This window comes from Giraffa tippelskirchi, chromosome 8, assembly GCF_054371585.1.
Source record: "Giraffa tippelskirchi isolate mGirTip1 chromosome 8, T2T-mGirTip1v1.2.pri, whole genome shotgun sequence".
Taxonomy (NCBI): Eukaryota; Metazoa; Chordata; class Mammalia; order Artiodactyla; family Giraffidae; genus Giraffa; species Giraffa tippelskirchi.
In genome coordinates this window covers 161,017,277-161,040,779 of record NC_137282.1, presented here as the reverse complement: position 1 = coordinate 161,040,779, position 23,503 = coordinate 161,017,277, and the positions used below count along the sequence as shown (strand labels likewise).

Sequence of the window (23,503 nt, the reverse complement as noted above, 5' to 3'; positions counted from 1 at the left end):
ATTTGAACAGGTGTCAGACCCGCCTGATGGTCTTATTAAGACATAGTGCCGGCCCCGTCCAGGAGTTTCCATTCAGCGAGTCTTGGCCTGCAGCGGAGGAATTTACATTTCTAGCAAGCTCTTGGTGCAAGTTGATGCTGTGGTCCAGGAATCTTACTTTGAGCGTCTCTGTTGAAAGCCAACATCATTGAACCTAAAAAAAAAAAAAGTCCCCAAATGACCACATCCTTTCATCTCCCAAGAAACCCGAAGTATCCATCAATTAAGTCAACTTATTTCACTGGTAATTAAGTTCCACTTACTGTGATAAAAAGTTTTGAAATTAATTCTTATTTAAGCCATCAGCAGAAATAGTCAATTTACCCAATGCACTCAGAGAAATACTTTTCCTCCCACGGGAAATAATGTTCTCTGTAGCTTCTAAAATCTGCTGGCCCCAGCCCTGACTCTGGTTCCCTTAAGCTAAGGAGGAGCTGGGGTTGGGCTGGGGACCAGGGTTGAGAAGTTTCGCTGTCAATGCAGGACGGTGGAGGATGGGGACAGGGAGACAGACTCTCGGCTTTGAATAGGAAGCGGGACGTGACATCAGTAACCTTGCCACTGACCCAAACCATCAGGCCCCAGGCTTCCTAGGGAAGCCTTCACTTTTCCACCCCTCCTCGCCCTTCCCACTAAGCTGAGCCCAGAAACAGAACCAGCTCACATCTCAGGGCTCTCGCCTGCCTCTCCTCTCCAGAGACCACAGCAGCTGCCCCCAAAGGCACAGCCCTGCTCCCCCAGCTGAAGTCTGAATCCCGGATTGGAAGCCAGAGCAAAGTGCCAACAGGGCAGGAGCCTCATTCCAGACCTCAGAGGTCCTTCCGCAGCCCCCCAAGGCCAGACGCCACAGGCCGGCCCCAGGCAGACCCCCGGTCCGTAACCCACATCAGAGCCCCCTTGGGACAGTATGCGGGTGATGGAAAACTCGTGGAGGCCTGTGGTTTCGCTCAACCTGGGGGCGGGGTTCCAGGCAGGGTGGGTCTGTACTGTGGGCAAAGCTGCAAAGAGGAGCTGCTTATAAGGAAGGAAGCGCTGTGAGGAGGGCGGGGCTGCGAGGAGGGCTGTTTGGGGGGCCCAGCCAAAAGGCCACGTGTTACTTGCTGCCCCTCTCTTTGAGAACAGAAAGTCAAACATCACCCACCCCAGACCCAGACTAGCCTCACCTGTTGATTCAAGCTCCAAAGGTTCAGGGAACCGATTCAAAGGCCACTGCTAGCTGCCTTTGGTCTTCCCTGGTGGCTCAGTAAAGAATCTGGAAACTGCCTGCAATGCAGGAGACCGAGGTTGGATCCCAAGGTGCGGAGGATCCCCTGGAGAAGGAAATGGCAACCCACTCCAGGATTCTAGCCTGGAGAATCCCATGGACAGAGAGCCTAGCGGGCTATACAGTCCCTGGGGTCACAGAGTTGGACACAACTTAGAGACTAAATCACCACCAACTGCCTTTTGCTTTTCACAGTGGTTCCCCAGGAGCATAAAATAGAAGTGAAACTGAACACGTCACCCCTTGATGATGGGGGAGGAAGCACATGGATGACGCTGATTGTTGGGCCCCATTCTTGTGCTGTCACACACAGGGTCTCTGCGCCATGAAAGGGTTCACAGCTGCCCTCCTCATCTGGACTCTGCTGTCCCCCCAGAGAGCTGGCGGGAAGGCCTGGCCCACGCACACGGCCTGCAGAAACGGGAATCTGCGCGTGATGTACCAGAGCTGCGGTAAGTGCTTTCTGAACGTCGGTTTCTGTTTACGGGGAAGGCAAATGTGAGATGCTTGAGCGCTTTATGGGAGTGGGGGAAGGGCAGGGAGACAGCGGCTGAACGGGTAGGTGCGGACCACGGGAAGCCCCGGGCAGAAGCGGTCTGGGTGGGAGACAGCTGGAGAGTACGACCAGAGGGCCGGAAAAACACAGTGACCCTAGATTGAAAGGGAAAGAAAGACTCTGCCTCCAACGCAGAAGACCTGGGTTTGATCCCTGGGTCAGAGAAGAGAGATGGCTACCCACTGCAGTATTCTTGCCTGAGAATTCCATGCACAGAGGGGCTACCATGCATAAGATCACTAACCTCACAGAGCCCGAAAAAGAGCAGACCGACCAGTGAGTCCACCAAGTCATGAAATCTCGCCAGTTCAGGATCAGGAAGAGAAACTTCCATCAGTTCAGTCCAGTCGCTCAGTCATGTCCAACTCTGCGACCCCATGGACAGAAGCACGCCAGGCTTCCCTGTCCATCCCCAGCTCCCGGAGCTTGCTCAAACTCATGTCCATGGAGTCGGTGATGCCATTGTGGTGAAGCTTCCATGACCTCCCCAGATTGCTCACCCGGGGCACCTCTCCAGGTTACGCTGTTTACGAGTTGAGTGAAAAGATCATTTATGACAAAGGGGAAGATCCCTGTCCTTCTGATGACGCAGCCAGAGCTCCTCTCACAGCAGCAACATCATTTATTCATTCAACAAACACTTACTGGCAGCTGCCAATGCCACAGTTTTCTCTAGCTCTGGACATGACAAGAGGGAATGACCCATGGCTGTTACCCCACCAGGCAAGCATAGACACCAACCAGTGCTGCAACCTAGTGAATAGAATGCAGGGAGCTGCCGTGGTCAGTGTCTGAACCAAGTCTTTGGAGTGTATGTTTGTTCACTGGCGCCATCAGAACACCACGGACTGAGGTGCCAGCAGGACTCGTTTCTCCTGGGCTTGCAGGTGGCCTCCTTCTTCTGTCTCCACGTGCTCTTTGTTCTGTGCCCACATGTTCCTAGTGTGTCTGTGTCCCTTTTCATGAGGACATCAGTCGTATCAGATCACAGCCCACCCCTTCAGGAAGATCCCCTGGAGGAGGAAGTGGCAACCCACTCCAGGAGTCTTGCCTGGGAAATCCCATGGACAGAGGAGCCTGGCGGGCTACTGTACATAGGGTTGCAGGGGACCAGACAGGACTGAGCATCTGAGCACATATACACACATTCAGTTCATAAAGGGGGCCTGAGTGGGGAGAAATGAGCCCAGTCTCAGGGTCACATGTTGAATGAAGATGAGAGAGACTGGCTCACGAAGTCATGGCCTTGTGAAACATGACATCTTGGCGGTAGATGGGGCAAAATGCTACTCAGACTGTAGGTGGTGGAAAGCAGATGCCTTTTAAGTATCCAAGTCGGCCCCACAGTATGCCAAGGAGGGGCATCAGTGTTACACTGAGCAGAAGCTGGGCCCTACGACTGGCACCCAAGGAGCTGCCTCACAGATGTCCAGACTTGACTCTTAGAAAGAGGGAACACTGAAGATTGAAATACACACACACATTTTGTTTAATGTGGAAGAGAAGGAAAGGCTGGGTGCTGAAAATATTCATCACCTTCCTCTTGCTCTTCCCTTGTGGATGGGATGCTTTCTGCTGGCATCTGTTTATTTTCAGGGCAGGATGAGAAGCAAAACTTGAGACGAATGCACTGCTCAGGATTTCTTTTTTCAGTTCATCCTCCCATAAACGGTTGCCATGGCTGGTCCACCCCTCAGACCAGCCTGCAGCCTGCGTCCAAGCTTGGCAAGCACCTCTCCTGCTGCTGCCAGGAGCAGATGCTCCAGGGAAAGGATTGGGATTGCTGCCGCCCAGGGAGAACTCCTCCCTCTGAAGGGACAGCCGCTCCGTGGAGTCAGTGAGTGATGGTCACAGCCTTGCTCGAAGCACTCAGTGGAAGGAATGGAGGAGACACAGTTCTGGTCCAAGAGTGGTGGGAGGAGGAGCCAAGCATCAGGGTAAACGCCCTGTGGGAAGGGCTGGACTAGAGTCTGGTGTCCTGCACCAGGGATGTAATGATGGCTGCAGAGGGTGAGGCTGAGTCTAAGCCACCAGGGAACCCATCCTCAAGCTTGAGTTCAACCACGTAGGATGATGAGAATAGTGATTACAGCGTCTCATGTTCATGGAGGCTATATGTGTCAGGCATCACGCTAAGTGCTTTCTAAGCATTATTTTTATTTACAGATGTGTAAACTGAGGGTGCATGCTAAGTCACTTCAGTTGTGCCTCACTCTTTGCCACCCCATGGACTGTAGCCCACCAGGCTCCTCTGTCCGTGGGATTCTCCAGGCCAGAATTCTGGAGTGGGTAGCCGTGCCCTCCCACTCCAGGGGATTTTCCCGACCGAGGGATCGAACCCAGGTCTTCCGCATTGCAGGCAGATTCTTTACGCTCTGAGCCACCAGAGAAGCCTGAGAATGCTGGAGTGGGTTGCCATGCCCTCCCCCAGGGGATCTCCCAGGACCAGGGATCAAAGCTTGTGTCAGACATAATGAGCAGTGAATCAACAAACTCAGGGTGAATGTCGTCGGATAACGTTTCTGAGGCCACCAGCTACTAGTGGCAGAATGACATCTCCAGCGGCACAGAACAGGCAGTAAGTGAATACGTGTGGCATTAAAATACATTGATCCCAGGCCCACTCTGGTGGGCCTGGGACACCAGAATCGCCTGGTGTCTAGGATGTTGTCAGAAGGCAAATGGCGTAGGGGTGGGAGCGGGAAGGAGCATTTAGGCCGAGGACCACATGAGTGAAGGCTGGGGAGCAGGCGTAGACTCGGGGGCTGGGGAAGGGCTGGGACACGGGGAAGGGTGAGAGATGAAGCGGGAAGGGTGGGCAGAGCCCAGGGGTGATGGGTGACTTGATGTGCGAGTGTGACCAGGGCACGGGATGCCAGATGGCTGGTTAAACATCATGCCCGGGGTGTCTCTGAGATGTTTCCAGATGAGATGAGCGCTGGAATCAGTGGACTGAGTAAAGCAGATGGTCCTCCCAGTGCAGGCGGGCAGCTCCCGACCTGTGAGGCCTGACGCCAGCACAAAGGCGGGGGCAGGGAGTACTCACTCTGTGCCTGACTGTGAGGCTGGGGTGCCTGTCTCCCACCTGCAGTCCCCCCACCCTAGGTCTCAGGCCTTCAGATCACACCGCCGGCCTTCCTGGGGCTCCAGCTTGCAGACGGCAGACTCTGAACGTCTCAGGTTCCATCATCACATGAGCCTACACCATGTAACAGGTCTCTTTAGTGGATAGATACAGATATGTGGCATGATCACCAACACGTCATGGCCTGTGCAGGGGCTGGAAAAGAATCTCCAGGCAGGATGAAAGGAGAATAAAGCTTATTAGAGGGGAGACGCTCTTAGGACAGCGGGCTGGCTGAAGGGAGAGACAACCCTTTCAAGGGCTGCGGCTGCTGCTGCTAAGACACTTCAGTCGTGTCCAACTCTGTGCAACCCCATAGACGGCAGCCCACCAGGCTCCCCCGTCCCTGGGATTCTCCAGGCAAGAACACTGGAGTGGGTTGCCATTTCCTTCTCCAGTGCATGAAAGTGAAAAGTGAAAGTGAAGTCACTCAGTCGTGTCTGACTCTTCTCGACCCCATGGGCTGCAGCCTACCAGGCTCCTCCGTCCATGGGGTTTCCCAGGCAAGAGTACTGGAGTGGGGTGCCATTGCCTTCTCCTTTCAAGGGCTAGTAGCCAATTTTTATAGCCTTGAGACAGGAAAAGTTCCTACTGGAAGGGTGGCATTAGGTGATTGGTTAGGATGCTATAGGGTGGGTAACAGGATGGAAATTTTACCTAATATGGAGTCGGGGAACTGGCTGGAGGCTCATGGCAGTAGTTGCTATGGGGCTCAGTCAGTTCCAGAGATGTTTGTCCTGTGACCTTGGTACAGGACTCCACGCAGAGGGCATAGGTTCAATCCCTGGTCTGGGAACTAAGATCCTCTATGATGCATGGTGCAGCAAAAGAAAAAAAAATCAATAATTCAGGAAGGAATTACTGGGAGCCTAAATTAGCATCATTTCAACAGCTTTAATGCCAGAGGGAGACTTTGGTGTACGCCGGGGTCAGTAGAGAGGAAGGTGGTGTCCTGGGAGCTCCTCCAGAGATGGGTCTCCCTCCTACCTTGCCAGCCATCAAGCTATGGGGGACCGAATGGCTGCATCCCCTCCCCGATGGAGATGCCTCCTCAGCTACTGCATTCACTGCAGGGCAGCATCTCAAGGCGTCCCACCAGTGATGCACATAAAGACTGTGTGCTGTGAAGCTTCATCCAGGCCTGGGCTTTAGACGTCCTGGGGCGCAGGAGGCTCCTAGAATCCCAGTACGGATGTGTTCACATCACATTCGTCCACAGATGTGGAGGAATCAGCAGTAAAGGATTCACTGTCCTCCGGGTTTAGTGCTTCCTTTCCCCCCTTCTCTGTTCGTTTTATAATCTCAGTGGGAAGGGGAGATCGTAGGCTAGAAACTGTTCTGAACGATATAAAAATCCTCAAGGTGAAAGAAGGAACTTCACAAGCAGTTACTGGGCTCTGGGCTTAGACCAGGAAGTGAGCAGAAGTGTCTGAAAAGGCGGAAGTCCTGCTCCGTCCAAATGGCGCTGCTGCCGCAGAGAAGAGAGTGACGGTCTTTACAAAAAGCAAAAAGGAAAATGAAAGCAGTCGGGGGGGACTTTCTTCTGTTAAATCCCAAGACAGTTCCCAGGGCTAGAAAAAGCCCAGGGGCCCCCCCGCACACCTGCCCAAACGTCCACCCTTGTGGTTATTTGCTGCTTCTCTCACACAAAGACGGGAGGTGGACACAGATGCGAGTGATGGGAAGATGAACTAGAGATGGGGGGAAACACAGCCGGGAGGGGAATAATGAAGCCAGTGTGTGGGGGCCGGGAGGTCGGGAAACTTACAACAAGGGAGGCCGCGTGAGGCCTAAGAGCTTGGGCTCTGGCGTCTGCAAACCTCACTCCAGCCCCTGAGCAATCCTGTCTCCTCTCGGTGACAGTCAGGAGGGTGTGTGTTTCCTGCAGTGGCGGTAACAAGATACCACTTGGCACTGAGCAGCTTTAAAGGATCCTTAAATCCTGAGAGTTTTGTAGGCCAGGAGTCCAAAGTCGGTTTCGCTGGGCCCAAAGGGACCCTCCCTCGAACTCTCCAGGGGAGAAGCCTTTCCTCGCCTCTTCCAGCGTCTGCATCCCTGGCTCACAGCCCCTTCCTGCATCTCCAAAGCCAGCAGCACAGTGCCTGACCTCTGTGCTCACATCCCTTCCTTCTTCTGTGTCCCATCTCCCTCAGCCTCCTTCTTGGGAGGACCCCTGTGATTAGGATAATCTCACAGTCTCAGGATCCTTAGCTTCATCACTTCTGCACAGTCCTCTGTGTCACCTGCGGGAACACTCACAGATTCTGGAGATCGAGACGTGGATATCTTTGGGAACCATTCTCCAGCCCACTACACTAGGGATAAGAATCTTATCAGCATCTCAGGGCTGTGTGAGGATTAAGTGAAATGTGATGAGCATATACTATGCGCTCAATAAATCTTTGCTGTTGGTGACTTGTAAGATACTTCACAGTCACTAGAGGTATATTTGACTATGAGCTTCCTAGAAGTTGGGACTTCCCTGGTGGCTCAGACAGTAAAGAATCTGCCTGCAATATGCGAGACCTGGGTTCAATCCCTGGGTCAGGAAGATCCCCAGGAGAATGGAATGACAACACACTCCAGTATTCTTGCCTGGGAAACCCCATGGATAGACGAGCCTGGCGAGCTACAGTCCATGGGGTTGCAAAGAGTCGGACACAATTGAGCAACTAATGTTAGACCATTTACAAAATCAAACCAGTTTTTAAGGAGATGTTCAGCTTTTCCTGACCCTGGGATACTCTGGAATTTCTCCCTAGAGTAGATGTTACCCTGGACAGCATTTCCACAGGCAAAGCCACAGTGACTCACGCCTGGTGCTCCTTAGTGTGAACCAAGGGCTCATCACCAAAATGCAACTGGGAACGATTTTGCAAAGGGCTGCAGTGGAAGCTTCTCTGAGTGTGGCACTTGCAGGTCTGGGTTGCTCAAGGGGAAGTTGGGTGCCCATAGGAATGAGTGAGTTACACGTGGTCCAGGACTGATTCCATCCATCAATGTCACTATGGCCATTGCTGCTGTTACTACTGTGATGGGGTTTTTGGTAAGAGTTGGAGAGAAGTTGTATTTTCCAACAACAGCCCTGAGTGTAGATCCTAGTGTTGTCAGTTAACATGCCTTGACATCAACCAGGCAAAAAGGAGGGTCAGAAAAAGTAAGAGACGTGTATACAGGTGGGGAACAGGTGCTCCCCTCCAAACCTCAACCCTAAACAACGGTTCGGGAGAGGAGGTTAACTGAAAGAAAAGGGCCACCCGCCCAGGAACTGTGTGCATATGGCTGGGTGTTGGTTCCTTCTCTGGGAAGCCTTGTGATGCTCCAGGACTTCCCTCTAGGATGTAGAATAGCCAAGTGAGCATCTGGGGAGCCCTCTGTGGTCCTCCAGGGACCTATCTGCGGTCCTCCAGGGACCAAGCGCTACGGTACTCACGAGTCCATCTGGGATCTGGGTGCAGCCCCAGTGGGTATTTCTGCGCGACAGGCAGAGGGCAAGCCGGCATTGTGAGGGACCTGCCTCCTTGCAAGGGACACAACAAGGCCGAGTGGTGCCTCTGCGCCTTCTTGAGATTCTGCACCAGTTTCCCCTGCAGAGCCTCTCCACCTCTGGAACAGAAGGGAGTGGTAACCAGCCAATGGCCGGGAGGAGGAGGAAAAAGATCTGGGGCCCAGAAGGCGCTGCTTCCAAGCCTCCAGTGGGGGGTTCACGCCGGCCGCCAGGAGCCACAGTGGGCAGTGGGCTCCCTTGGGTGAGGCCTGGCGTCTCTCCTCTGGCCGGGTGGGCGCTGTGTCAGCCCCCAGTAGAAATCCAGAGGAGCACGATCAGTGCTCCCTTCAGCTGTTCACCCTTAGCATCCTTTCCCGTAGCGGGGGTCCTTCATCCTCGGGGAGCTTCTCTGTGTTTTAGTGTTCAGTTCTATTAAAGGGGTTTCTATTAAAGGGGTTTTCCTGGTGGCTCAGTCAATAAAGAATCCACCTGCAGTGAAAGAGATGAGGGTTTGATCCCTGGGTCAGGAAAGTCTCCTAGAGAAGGAAATGGCAACCCACTCCAGTATTCTTGCCTGGTGAATTCCATGGACAGAGGAGCCTGGCGGGCCACAGTGCTTGAGGTCACAAGAGTTCGACACAGTTGTAGCGACTAAACCGCCACCATGTTCTATTAAAATATCCCTTTAAACAATTAAAGCCTATTTGCATAATTAATAAACCAAAACTTTGTAAATTTAAAAAATTGGTTTTATCACAGGCATACATCCATGGGTCGAAAACTTACTAGTAGAATTGTCTTAAGCAGGTAAACAAATACAACAGATTTCCTTAAATGCTTTAAAATCTTTAAAATCAGACAAAGCAAGCACAGGTTATCACAGTGATTGTTCACTTACTAGGACCCTTTTCTTAAACTAGTGTCAAGATATAGGTTGTTGTTCAGTTGCTCAGCCATGTCCAACTCTTTGCAACCCCATGGACTGTAGCACACCGGGCTTCCCTGTCCTTCGCTATCTCCTGGAGCTTCCTCAAACTCATGTCTATTGAGTCCGTGATGCCATCCAACCATCTCTACTGTGGATTTTACTTAATCATCTCTACACTGATATTTATTCTTCCTTGTATTCTTACTTTTTTTGGAGTTATAGCAATGAAAGTGTGAAAGTGTTAGTCACTCAGTTATGTCCAACTCTTTGTGACCCCATGGACTGTAAGACCGCCAGGCTCCTCGTCCATGGAATTCTCCAGGTTTGAACACTGGAGTGGGTAGCCAATCTCTTCTCCAGGGGATCTTCCCGACCCAGGGATCGAACCTAGGTCTCCTGCATTGCAGGTAGATTCTTTATCATCTGAGCCAGGAGGGAAGCCCAATTATAGCAATACCTAGGTCAGTATTTTCCTAGGGTATGTTCCAGACCAAACATAAAGCCTATCATTCAGACCAGCCAGGACAAAGGTTTTGAGTTACCAGTCAACTGATCCTGGGCCTGGTGGCTGGCCAGCAAGTTGACGTCTCTGCACTTGAACTTGACCTGTTACATCCTGAAGACCTTTTCAGCCCCTTCCTGTCTCAGGGTTCCCTGTGTCCTACTGCTTTTTCAACCACTGATGCGTGTTCCTCTGGGTCATTGTGAAGCCATTGTAGCATCATTATGCATTAACCTGGCCTGTCAGCATTGCTGGAAATATGCACCCACCACCCTAATGTCAGAAATACAGTGAGGGGGTCATTTAGAAGCCATGATGGATTTTATCTTCTGCACAGCTGAGGCTCACCTTTACCATATTTAGCAAACTAATTCTCTTAGAACATAGCACTGGGTTATCTTTTTACTTGCATATTCTCTGTGTTTGCTGGTGCTGGTTTGACTCTCATCCAGCTTTCAATCCAATTTTTATATAAGACTACTTGAGCTGATCAATCCTTCTGTTCTAATTTTTTCCAAGCCCTTGTGTTCATATATATATTTATACACATTTTATACACACACACACACACACACACACACATTTTTCCTGGCTTATTCACGTTGCTTTGTCTTCACTCCTACCTCCTTACAAAGATAGAAACAAATCCCGTGGTTCTCTCTAGCCTATCCAAACTGGTGGAAACGTTCTGGATCCCCAAAGAACTAAGAACAAGGCTTCATGCACATCCAGTGTTTGTGGTGTGATGCAACTTCCTTCTCATCTTTGCTCAGGCTACCTCACCCAGACAGGGCTGCGAAGTGACTCTGAAAGACAGAATCCCCAGAGATGACGTCTTCAGGAGCCCCACACAGCAGGCACTGCCTTTGTTCCTGGTCCCAGAAACTGCCTGGTGTCACCCCAATCCGCAGAAGGGAGCAAGACCCTGGTGGTCCCCTCCCACCTGCCCCTTCCCGGTCAGAGATGGCATCACAGCCCCCCACCCCCTGCATTGGCTTGCAGTCTGTTTCCAGCTCCAAGGCCAGCATAGAGGACTTGGTCTCCCTGACCGCGGGCTGCAGTGGCTGTGTAGCTGCAGACAGAGTGGAAAGAGGCACGCTCCAGCCTGGATGGGGTGCCTAGAGCAGCTGCCGGTCTCGGCCTCACGCTCTGCGGGGCTGATGCATGCGTCCCTGACGGGGGCCTTGTGGCCGTCTATTGTGGTCCTACATGTTACTCGGCCTTGAAAGGAGCCTGGCAGCCAGGGTCTGTCACGTGACAACCTATTTCTCCACAAGCCCGGTGCTCTGCAGGCATGTGGGGAGGGGTCTGCATTCTTCCACCCCCACCCCCGCGCCCCCAACAGGCTTGGGGCAGACAGGGGACCTCGTACAGAACTGGGAAATGTTCTGGCCGGACAGAACCTCAGGGCTTCGTTCCAAGCGTCTCCTCATTCAGAAGAGGAAATGGAGCCAAAAAAGCAGCTCGTCCCGACCACAAGCCCCGGACCAGCGCGGCCGCAGCCCCGTCCCTGGACACCCCCCGGCCAGCCCTGCCCCTGTCTCCTGCATGAACGCCACAGTGTGAACACACCCGATCTCAGACCAAGGATGTCACCTACACTGCGACCAGCCCCTCTCCTTCCTACTCACACCCCCAGCGCGCAAAGGACCCTCTTTCTAGGCAGGCCTTCTCTGAAAGCGGTGTGCCCACACCCCTTCCTGCCAGGCCCGGGAAAAACAAGAGCCTCTGTGTTTGCAAGACTCAGGGGGCTCATTTACAATACTGAGAGGGCCATTTAGTTCCATAAAGCTTCCATCACTGCAAGCTGTAGGTAGAAGTGACATGGTTTCACAGAACAGTGAAGGCAAAGCTTGCTTAGGAGGAAAGCGGCCTTCTTCTGTGGTTATGGCCCCATCGGGGGTTCTCACGGCACTCAGGAAGCAGATGACCATCACAGAGGACACCTGATGAAAACAGGCCAGGAGGCTCAGACCCCTGAACCCCCACAGCTTGATGCCAGAGGCCGGCTTCCTCCCGTCCCTTCTCAATGTGTACAGAAGCTTGCTGAGAGCAGCCAGCTTCTGCCATCAAGGAAAACGCCCAAGTCCCACCCTCCTCCCCCGGGATCGGGATCCGCAGGCTCGGGTCTAGATCCTGGATGGTGCCTATTCCGGAAGCGCAGCATTGGAGCCCTGGTTCTCTGGCACCTAAATTCCAGCCTGACCGGCACAGAGCTGCTGAAATCCAAGCCGGATGGAGAGTGGGCAGGAAGAGCCTCTTCCAAGGTGCACAGCTTTTCTGCCTCACACTTAGCTTCGGTTTTAACTAAATGAAAGAGCAACTCTTGTGTCAGTGAATATGCACATTTCTAAAAAAAAAAAAATCCCCGAGGAGAACAGAGCATTGCCAATGGCTCCTGGTTTATTTGAAGCAGCGGTTGAACAGCAAGTGTTGTGTCTAATTGTGTCTAAGGTTTTAGAGCCAGTCGCCAAAACAAGGAGCAGGAGGCACCTGTGCAAACGCTGCCCCAGGGCCTCAGGGACGCCGTCTTCTTGGGGGAGCGGAGCTTCAGGAAGGCAGTGACAGAAGAAGTCAGAGAACGGAGACCACTGTTCCCTTTCTGCCATACTCACCATCTCCTTACCTCTCACCCGCTCCAGAGCCCAAGTCAGATGCTCAAACACCTTCGTGGAAAAGGCAAGTTGTGAAGGAAGGGGGTCCGTCGTAATACACAATAAAAGTTGCAAGGACTAGAGCTCAGCTCAGCTCAAGGAGAAAACTACTCTTCTGCTCCATTTGACTGCCAGGCGGGATTTGGAGACCTAAGACATCCAACCTTCTCCTTTTTTGAAAGAAAAGCTCCTAATCTAGAAGCACAGCCTCCTGATTTATGAACATGGCAACTAGCCTAAGTGTTCTTTAACATTGTGAAAGGCAACAAAACACTTCTGAAAGCTAGGAGTAAATCAGGCTCTAGCAACTTAAACAGCCTCTGCTGTAGAGAGAGGAGATGTTAGTCTGGTCACACTTTTTTTTTGTTTTTTTGACACCTAGACCTGAAGGCCTTCCCTTCCTGGATGCAGAACATCTCAAAAAAAACATCTTACTGTTCAGTTTTACCATCACTATCCTCTATCGAAGTGGTATCACCACATGAATCCCCAAGAATTACAAATATGTAAGTTAGGTATGTGTGTGTGTGTGCTCAGGTATGTCCGACTCTTGCAACCCTATGGACTGTAGCCCGCCAGACTTGTCTGTCTGTGGGGTTTCCCAGGCAAGAATATGGAAGTGAGTTGTCATTTCCTCCTCTAGGGGATCTTCCCAACCCAGGGATTAAACCCAGGTTTCTTGCGTCTCCTGCATTGGCAGGCAGATTCTTTACCACTAGTGCAAAGCCTCCAAGGTAAGGAATCCACTTACTCAATTTGGAGTGTTCTTGCTAGCCCAAGAATCAAGTGTTCAAGCATGTGCAGTTCATGCTATTTCCATCAGCATCCCAACACCTGACATTGCTAGGTAGATTTTGACCAAAATCTGTTGAACTGTTTCTTGCTACCTACAATCATCACTGAAATGTATATTTCTATTATAAAAGGCAAGAAAGCAGGAGGCCTGAATATGAACAACTCTGCAGATAAAACTATTTCTTTGCTTTTATCTTTGAGTCCACAACATTTAGCACCATATACATCGTCAGTAGTCGTTACAAATTAGAGGAGTAGGTTTAAGTTATAGAGTTTCCTGAGCAGTGACCAGTGACACGAGGAATCAAGTGCAAATTTATTTGAGAAATGATTCTGGGAAGAACCAGAAGAGAGAGAAGAAGTGAGTCAGGGAAGAAAAGGAAGCCGATCCAGGTGGCCACTGTGGACAGCTAAAGCCCAGTCCTCCTGGGGCTCCTGGGAGACCTGTGAGACCTGCCTCAGGGTGGTCAGATCTGAAGGGGGAAGGAACTGGAGTCTTGGTCTGGCAACTTCTACGTGTCATAGTGGCTCCTGGGTACGTTGTTTCCCCAGCACATCTGGCTTGACTGTGTGCAGAACAAGCTCACTCCCACACCCCGAGAAAGCCCTCAGGCAGAGCCGGGGGAATTTTCAGGAAGACTCTGGAGAGAATAAATGCCCTGCTACAGTGTCCCTGTGCATTGAAATCTCTCCTATACACAGAAGCCTCCACAAAGAGGACACTGGTGAAAGAGACCCAGACAGCCCTTTCATTTACAGTCAGTAAAAAATGACCGACGCATCCTAGAATGGGCATGCTTCGGTCTCCACATGATGAAAAACTGTCTTGCTATAAAATCTGCGGGTAAAATGTGACACAAATCTTTTTACACGCATAGCTGAGCTTGCCTGAGAGAACGGGAGCTCTCGGGGAGCCAAAACAGAAAGAAAGCACAAAAGCAGAGCAGAAAGAAGGCCCTGAGGCCGTGTCTGCCCGCAGCCCGTACTTCCGGCTCCACCAGCCAGAGCATGGCTTCAGCAGCTGTGCGGTGGTCTGGCCACCACGCCCCATGCTGTGCAAAATGGGGATCGAGCCCATCGTGAAGCAAGCAGTGATAGCCCCAATAAACAGTGGATGAGAAACAAAGAAGCTTACCTGACTTTGCGTGGCCTCTGGAGAAAATAACTCTTCCCTGAGAACCAGGAGCTCCAGACCTGATATCAACATGGTTTTGAGGCTCAAGCGTATGGTCCCTTCATGATCCAGGAAATCCCAAGTCTAGAAATTACATTAAAGTGGGCCTTAGCTGGGAATACCTGAGACATGCTGGCAGAAGAAAATGTCAGTTTTCTCTGGAGGAACGCATACTCTCAATTCAACTTTCACACAATTTCTGAAGATTCAACTTACAATCCAAAATTTAAAACCACAAGGAAATAAACCACCATAAGGGAAAGTCAGCAGAAAAACAAAATGCAGAATTCTACCCCTAAGTATACTAGATTTGGAAAATATAAGTTACAGACTATAAAATAGAGAACACGTGATTTGTTTAGAGACGTGAAAGAGAGAATCTGAAACATGAAAAAGGAAAAAATAGAACGCCCCAAAAAAAAAAATCTGAAAGATTTGAAAAAGAATCAAACAGAAGCCCTTAAAATATTTAATTGTTGAAATAAAAAGTCTCATGGCTAGGTGACAACACAGATTTAAAAATAGCTTAGAGAGGAGGACTTCCCTGGTGATCCAGCAACTAAGATTCTGTGCTCCAGTGCAGGCTGGGTCCCTGGTCAGGGAACTAGATCCTAAACACCACAACTGTGAGTCGCCTGCCGCAACTAAAAACAAAAAAAGAGAGAGAGAATACTGCCTGTCGCAACAAAGATCCCGTGTGTCACTAACTTAGAGAGAACTAATGAACTGGACGAAAGGGCTGGAAATATTATTCAAAATGTATCACAGAGAAATAGAGAGACATAAGCTTCAGTTACAAAGCAAAATAGAAAAAATAGGAAAAAGGCAATTTCTGAAGAAAAATACTGGAATTTTCTAGAATTAATGAAAGACCTAAACCACCAAATTCACTGCACACAACTTCCATGTGGGAATCGTAAAAAGAATATCACAACTAGACCCACTGGAATAAAACCACAAGTTAACAAAGGGAAAAAATAACTGGTGTCAGGAGCAAGAAAAATCACACAGCAAGAAATTTTATTTACAATGATAGCAGATTTCAATATAGCAACATCAGTATACTCAGAAGAGAAAAGAGCAATCAACCTTGACTTCTATATTTAGGTAACTACCATGCCAAAACAAGAGGGAATTAAAGACTTTTTTGGACAAACAAAATCTAGAGTTTGCCACTAAAAGACTCTCAGTAATGGAACTTTCTAAGGGACACTTCAGAAAGAAGTAAAATAATCCCAGAAATAAGTTCTGAATTGCAATATGGACTGGAATAAAAGAACTGATAAATTTAAATAAGCAATGAATGTAAGGATGATAAAAAATATCTAATTTGAAATAGGAATGCATTTGTTTCCTATTGTTGCATAATAAATTACCCTAAAATTTAGCAGCTTAAAACAACAAACATTATTATCTCACAGTTTTTAATGGCTGAATAGCATTATATATATATAATCATAACTTGTTTATCCTTTCATCCACCAGTGGACATTTAAGATGTTTCCACGTCTGGACTATTGTAAGTGATGCTGCTATGAACACGATGGTACAGATATCTTTTCCAAGTTAGCGTTTGTGTTTCCTTTGGATGTACTCCCAGAAGTAAAATTGCTAAATCATATGGTAGTTCTATTTTTAATTTGTTGAGGGTCTGCCAGCTTGGATTTTGAAAATCAGCTCCCTGCTGTTTAAAGAAATGCACCTAGAATGCTGTTCTACAGTGAGCATCCCACTGAATGGTGAAACGTTGGAAGCTTCTCTTTAAAACCAAGAATCAGGCAAATGAGAGTGCCCACCATCACCACTTCTATTCAACATGGTGCTGAAGGCCCTCACCAGCACCGCAAATACAGCATTTTAGGATCTGAAGAGAGGCTACAAAATAGTATTGTAGGCATGCAATATGACAACATAGAAACGTCTAACCTAAAATGTGTGGAATTAATGACAGTTGAATTAGCAGTTTATTTTAAATTAATGTATCGCATTATTCCAAGAGATAGCTGGTATGTATAGCTTTGGTGAATTCACTTTCACAGCTGTAGAACATATCATTTGTGCATAGACTACAATTATATACATTCTCCTTCTAATAGATATTTAGGTTGCTTCCAATTTTTCACAGTTACAAACTGTTGTGAGCATCTATTATTTATGTCTCCTTATGTCAGAAAAAAGCTTCCCAGCCCAGGACTTTTCTTTCCATTTCTCTGAGGCTTAAGCCTGGGCAAAGGTATGAAGCAGAATTTCTCTAGTTTCACCAGTTTTGTCTGGTAATGTTTCCATACAGTAACGGTTTTTAAATGCTATGTTCTGAAAACACACGAGCAGATGGCAAGAAAAGGCTGAACGATATCCAAATGGTTCCAGCGATGGCGTGAAGGAGACGGGTGAGGTGTTGAGTCAGGCCTGCTTGAAACTTTACTTTCAGCTCATGGGCTGCCCTGAACTTGTGTGCGGCTCGGTGGGCGTAAGAAGGCTGTGGTTATTCAGCCGGTGCATGGCTCTCATTTATCAATCCGAAGTCAGCTTTCCCATCTTATCTTTCATTTCAGTTTGCTATCTTCCAACAGAATTCTTTTTATATTTTTAGCACAAGTATTTTTAATTCTCTAAACAGGAGGAAAATATAATAGAATTGTGTTGATTCAGGAAGCAGAGGAATGATTCCTCTTCTCAGTTAGGAATTTATTTTGCTGGCAGAGGGTCCAAACCAAAGGCAGCTGGTTCTTCTCTCCTCTGGCATCTAGCAGTGAGTGCTTGCAGACCTGTGTCATTCATGCCACGAGATCCTACTCTTGGGTGGTCCACGCCATGCAGATGAGAAACTGCTCCCTCCTTCCCATCAGGGAGAGCTCTGTTGCAGAATTGGAATGTCCAGCAGACTCCTTCTGGCTTCATCGCATAATGTGAGAGAGGCAGGGGGAAAGGGTGGTGCGTAGTTCTAGGAATGAGGAATTTTGCTTCCCTGATCAGTACAAGGCATCCTGGTAGAAACTCCCATTAGGGAACCTCTCCACCTTGTCAGAAGACTCTTGAGAGTCCCTTGGGCAGCAAGGAGGTCAAACCAATCACTCCTAAGGGAAATCAACCCTGAATATCCATTGGAAGGAATGATGCTGAAGTTCCAATACTTTGGCCACCTGATGCAAAGAACTGACTCTAGAAAAGACCCTGATGCCGGGAATGACTGAAGGCAGGAGGAGAAGGGGACGATAGAGGATGAGATGGTTAGATAGCATCACTGACTCAATGGGCGTGAATCTGAGCAAACTCAGGGAGATAGTGAAGGGCAGGGAAGCCTGGCGTGCAGCAGTCCATGGGGTCGCAGAGAGTAGGACACGACTGAGTGACTGAACGACAACAGACGCCTTCCCAGGAAAGCTCCATGGTCTCTTTAGGAAGAGTCAACTGCATGTCCTGGAGATACTGGGTCTCTAATTCTCGGATAAAGAATGAGTCTGTGGGCCCCCTAGAACACGTCCCTCCTCATTCCAGGGCCTTCGTGGGGCACTCACGGTCTTTCTAAATCAGGGTGGTCGGACTCAGAAACAGTGTCACCCTCTGTCCCCTTGGCTGAATGCTAACCATGGAGAGGAAGTTCTTTACACGTGTTATGTACTGAATGTTGCTACTCAGAATTCATATGCTGAGGCTCTAAAACCCAATGTGACAGGTGTGTATGTGTGTGTGTGTGTGTGTGTGTGTGTGTGTGTGTGTGTTCTCAGTCGAATCTGATTCTCTGCAATCCCATGGACTGCAGCCTGCCAGGCTCGTCTGTCCATGGGATTTTCCCAGGCAAGAATACTGCAGTGGGTTGCCATTTCCTCCTCCAGAGGATCTTCCCTACCCATGTCTTCTGCATTGGCAGAAGATTCTTTACCACTGTGCCACTGAGGAAGCCCATAAGGTGATGGTATTTGGAGGTAATTCGGATTAGATGAGGTCAGGAGGGTGGGGGCCCATGATGGGATTAGTGCCCTTCTAAGAGGAAGAGACCAGAGTGGATGCTTTCTCTGCTTCTGCTGGGTGAGGACACATACAGAAATCTGCAAACCTGGAAGAGGGCTCCCACCAGGCAGCGAATCAGCCAGCATCCTGACCTTGGACTCCCAACCCCCAGAACTTTGAGGAATAAGCATTTGTTTGTCATTTCAGCCACTCAGTCTGTGGTATTTTATTATGACAGCCCGACAGACTAAGATAGACCATCAGCTCCATCAGTAGTCTTGCTTCCTAGGAAAAGTGTAAATTGATGTTTCATCATGTGACTCTGATGGGGGATTGGAGGCAGCAGTGGACAATTTCTTACCAAGTGTGGGGAGAGCAGTACTCAAGGGAGAAGAAATATTTAATAAATTGACCTCATACTAGAAGCACAGGGGAAATGAGTCTTAGGAATTCTGCCGGCCTCCGTGTGACAGAGTGTGGCCAAAACTGCCCTGGGGGTCTTGAAGACAGCAATGGGAAGGAGGCAGGGGAGGCTGAGAAAGGAAACCCCCATCGCTGGCCACCCAAGCCAGCCTCCCCCGACACACGTTAACAGCAATGAGCCACTGCTGCGTGCCCAGCTCATGGCTTCCAGGATTCGCTCTTCCTGGGAACATTCATCTCATGTCATGGAAGGAGTTTTGCCTGAACCTTGAAGGTTGAGTGAGCATAGAAGTTGTTGACCCCATAGTGACCACAAGCCCGTCTCCTGATTTCTCCCAGGGAACAAGCTTATCCCAAGAGAACCTGCCTACCATGCTGGGAGGGAATGTAAAATGCACAGTCACTCTGGAAAACAGGCTGTTTCTTGTAAAACCGGACATAGGCTTGCCATAGAACCCAGGAACCTCAGTTCTGGGTATATATCCCAGAGAAATGAAGACTATGTTCACACAAAGACCTGTGTGTGAAAGATCATGACAGCTTTATTCGTAATGGCCCCAAACTGGACAGATGTCCTTCCACATGAAGGACAGGTACGTAGCTAGGCTGTGAAATATCCATGCTGCAGAAAAAACTCCTGAGATACACAGCCACCTGAATGGGTATCCAGGGCCACTTGGAGAAAGAAAAAATCCAATCTTAAAAGATTGCATATGTGCTGACCATTTTATAATGTCTAAAAACATTGAATCACTATGCTGCATGCAGAAAACTAATATAATACAATATTGTAAGTCCACTATACTCAATTAAAAATGTACATATTTTTATATTTTAATAAATATATGACAGATTAAGAAGAATGCTTACATACCATATGGTTCCACATATGTAACTTTCTCAAGATGACAGAATTATGTTGCTGAAGCAGTGATTTGTGGTTGCTGGGGTGGGAAAGGGGAGGTGGAGTCAGGAGTGATTGTCAAGGTGCAGCACCAGGAAGGTTCTTCGTGTCTGTGTCTTGAATGTAGTGGTGGAAGTTGAAGCTATGAACAGCAACACCACCACTAAGATTGACTTTAACCCGCAAAGGGATCAGGCCAGGTAATGTGGGGTGAGCGTATGGCAGACACGGCTTGCACACGAAAGACCGTGTGACTCTGCGTTGACTATAAAATAAGAGATTTAGAGTACACATGTATCTTTTATTGAGTTTATGTTTTGGCCATGTAATATCATACTTAGGTGATGGAAGCATTATACTCCAGATGAAAGCAGAAGCCTTTTCTGGTTCGTTTGTGTATCCCCAAGGCCGTGTATCAGGTCCTCAGTAAAATGAATGAGAAGTTGAGTTGCATTGCTCATTCTTCAGCCGCTAATGTGCACTGTCAGTGGTAAGACAAGTTCAAGTTTGTTTGTACTTTCATGTTAAGATTTTATGTGGCACCACGATACCCCCAGGTCTTCCCAGGTGGCACTAATGGTAAAGAATCCGCCTGCCGATGCAGGAGACACAAGAGATGCAGGTTCGGTCCCCAAATTGGGAAGATCCCCTGGAGTGGGAAATGGCAACCCACTCCAGTATTCTTGCCTGGGAAATCCCATGGACAGAGGAGCCTGGTGGGCTACAGTCCACAGGTCACAAAGAGTCGGACACGACCGAGTGACTGAGCACGGTGTGTGTGATGCCCCCGTGGTAACACACAGCAAAACCGCATTTAGTGTGTGTCATCCATCTACCCTTGGGGTGCAAAAGATCAATCGTGAGAGCTTCAAATGGGTCGTTGTTTCCCTTGAGACATTTGGCAAGGTGTTTTGGATGAAAGCTCATCTTCATTGCTTTTTATCTCTTTTTGGCCTCAAATGTTTATAATATAAAAAACCACCTCCGCCTAAGCTCATGGAAGCCAGACTCCAGTTGTCCCTGGGTGAGTTCCACTCACTCAGAGGCCAAAAGAGGGTGCAGATTCACACCCTTTATCTGTCAGTAATGAGTTCCAATGAATCCTGTTTCTTTTGCAGTTAGAAGTAAACAAGATAAAGGATACAGAATTTTGAATTTGGCAGCCAAAACCTACGTTCACACTCAAAAATGCATTCGCCAAGCTTACAGGCAGGCTGTGGGATGTAGGCATTCTTGCCCTCTGTGTTACAAACAGTAGCTGTTCCGCTGTGACGGTGTTCATTGCGTTTTGTTGTCTTTGAAATCAGGATTGTTTACATTGTGCAAATGTTTAAGCATTTTTGAATACCCACTCTATATATCCAGGGCTTCCCTGGTGGCTCAGACGGTTAAGAATCTTCCTGCAAAGTGGAAGACCCGGGTTCGATCCCTGGATCAAGAAGATCCCCTGGAGAAGGGAATGGCTACCCACTCTAGTATTCTTGCCTAGAGGGTTATATGGACAGAGGAGTCTGGCAGGCTATACAGACCACGGGGTCATACAGAGTCGGACATGACTGAGTGACTAACACTTTCACTTTTCTACATAACCACACTGAAGAAACAAAAATCCAGATCACATACCCGCCTCTGGCTGTGTGAGTCAATTCTCAATGAAATGTTGACCAAGGAGCCTGGAATGAGGGCAGAACTGCTATTATTTGAGATACAATGGCCCGTTGGGGAGCTCGGCCATGCTATTCTACAGTAATAAGATTTGACAGGTGGGGGAAAAGGAGAGACCAGGAAATAGCAGAACAACTAGCTAGAATGCATTCACCACCTCGTAAGTCATCGCTTTCTCTTCAAAGGCAGGAAAAGAGGATGGGGCAAGGGGGAAAGGAGCACACCACAGCACGCCAAGGACAGAAAAGAGGAAATTAATTTTGTGTTGCCATGGCAACAGATTTCCAGCCATGGCATCTCACAGAAGCCTTCCCATCATCTTTTTTTTTTTTCAAGGATCCACAATGACCCTTGAATGTTATCATAGGAATCACGCAAGAAAATTAAAACACCCCATCAAAACACAGCCATATAAGAAGGCAAACTTTCAGATCCATGCACAACTAGGCCTGTATGGTGAACACAGCACAAGCTTGCAAAACTAGTAACCACCCAACCTAAAGGAAGCAGTCAAAAGGAAGATCTGTTTATTTTGTTTTATTTGCAGAAGAATTCTGAAAGACAGCAGAGGTACATCTGCTAATATTTGGCCTGAGACTAGATTTTCATCCACACTCAGAAACTCTATCCTGAGTGCCAAAGCAAATACCTCTGTTATGATGATGATAAAGTTAATATGTGCTAACACCTTTCCGAAGAGTCTTCCAAGTACAGGGGAAATTAGTCACTGGCTTCAAAACTTAGGCTTCCCAAGTGACTGCTGGCGCCCACCAGAGCCGACGGGAAAGTCCAGCTTCCCTCCTGCTCTCATCCAACTCTCAACCTTGCCTCTTTTCCGTTTATGTATCCAGCCAGCTGAGATATGTGATTTGTGGGCATGTCCACTATGATCAAACCAGTCAGTCCTAAAGGAAATCAACCCTGAATATTCACTGGAAGGATTGATGCTGAAGCTGAAGCTCCAGTACTTTGGCCAGCTGGTGCAAAGAGCCGACTCTTTGGAGAAGACTCTGATGCTGGGGAACATTGAGGGCAAAAGGAGAAGAGGGCAACAGAGGTTTAGATGGTTGGTTGGCATCACCAACTCGATGGACACGAGTTTGAGCAAACTTTGGGAGATGGTGAAGGACAGGGAAGCCTGGCGCACTGCAGGCAACTGGGTCAAATAGAGTCGGACACTACTTAGCAACTGAACAACAACAGGCAGAGCTGTGAAATTTGGAAAATGGGACCAGCAGCATGAGACTTGTCCCCTGCCGTGTCCCTCAGACCACCCAACCAGCAGCGCGGAGGCTGCAGGGAGCAGAGTGACTGCCGAGGACTCGAGGACTTGGGGACACGCGTGTGCCTGAGACATACCAGCGGGGAGCCCAGCCCGGTGCACCCATCTGGCCCCATCAGACCGCACCGACCTTGGAGAGGAATTGCACTCCCCGAGCCGGTGCCACTGGATTTTGTTTTCTTGCCCTGATGCCAGCTGAGAGCCCAACACTGGCCAGAAACACCTCAGGCCAACTCATCCTCTCCCGGATGACCGCCTGAGTCCAGCCCCTCCTGGGAGAGCACAGGCAACCAACAGATCTTAAGGCCCCAGAATGGCTCTGGAGCTGAGATGTGTAAAGACCCTGTACACGCTAAGCCACACCTGTCTGTGTAAATCTCTTCTGCTCCACGAAGGAGCACGAACCAGCTCCAGGATGCATGTGGCCGCCCCTGCCCTCAGTGAGAGGGCAGATGTTCCTGGCTGCTTCCCCAGCCGCTCCCTCACCCTTCTCCCCGGGGATCTAGTGTCCGCTGTTTGGGGGAGCCTGCCGTCCAGGCACACCTGTCCCAGGGGCGTGGGGGCAGCAGGGCAGCTTGGGGAGCATTACACTCACCCACTGTAACTACTGCCCTCTCTCGGGCGGACACTGTACAGAAGGACTGAGCAGACAGGATAGAAGTAGAGCTTAGAGGCTAAGGAAAAAAACATCAATGAAGCGATCGTATATCTCACCCTGAAGCTTCTCCTCTTTTCTTGGTTCATTCGCTGCTGTA

General features: G+C 49.1%; 1 protein-coding gene and 1 long non-coding RNA gene across 4 annotated transcripts in view; one reads left to right on the top strand and one right to left on the bottom strand.

The window, feature by feature from the left end:
• The first annotated feature begins 1,608 nt into the window (after window positions 1-1,608).
• The window catches only part of LY86 (lymphocyte antigen 86), a 43,933-nt gene continuing 22,038 nt past the window's right edge, over window positions 1,609-23,503 (top strand). The window contains exon 1 of one of the 2 annotated variants that reach the window (XM_081517708.1): window positions 1,609-1,755. In XM_081517708.1, the coding sequence (XP_081373834.1) occupies window positions 1,629-1,755 (127 nt within the window). In that variant the 5' untranslated portion in view covers window positions 1,609-1,628. The remainder of the gene's footprint in view (window positions 1,756-23,503) is intronic. The other variant, XR_014061410.1, reaches the window with a different exon arrangement.
• On the bottom strand, window positions 5,858-10,044 carry LOC145516463 (uncharacterized). 2 transcript variants are annotated; one of them, XR_014061411.1, is made up of 3 exons: window positions 9,941-10,044; window positions 6,752-7,298; window positions 5,858-6,476 (listed from the first exon to the last, which is right to left on the bottom strand). It is a non-coding gene; the product is annotated as an uncharacterized LOC145516463 (long non-coding RNA). The 2 variants fall into 2 exon arrangements; XR_014061412.1 differs by lacking the exon at window positions 6,752-7,298.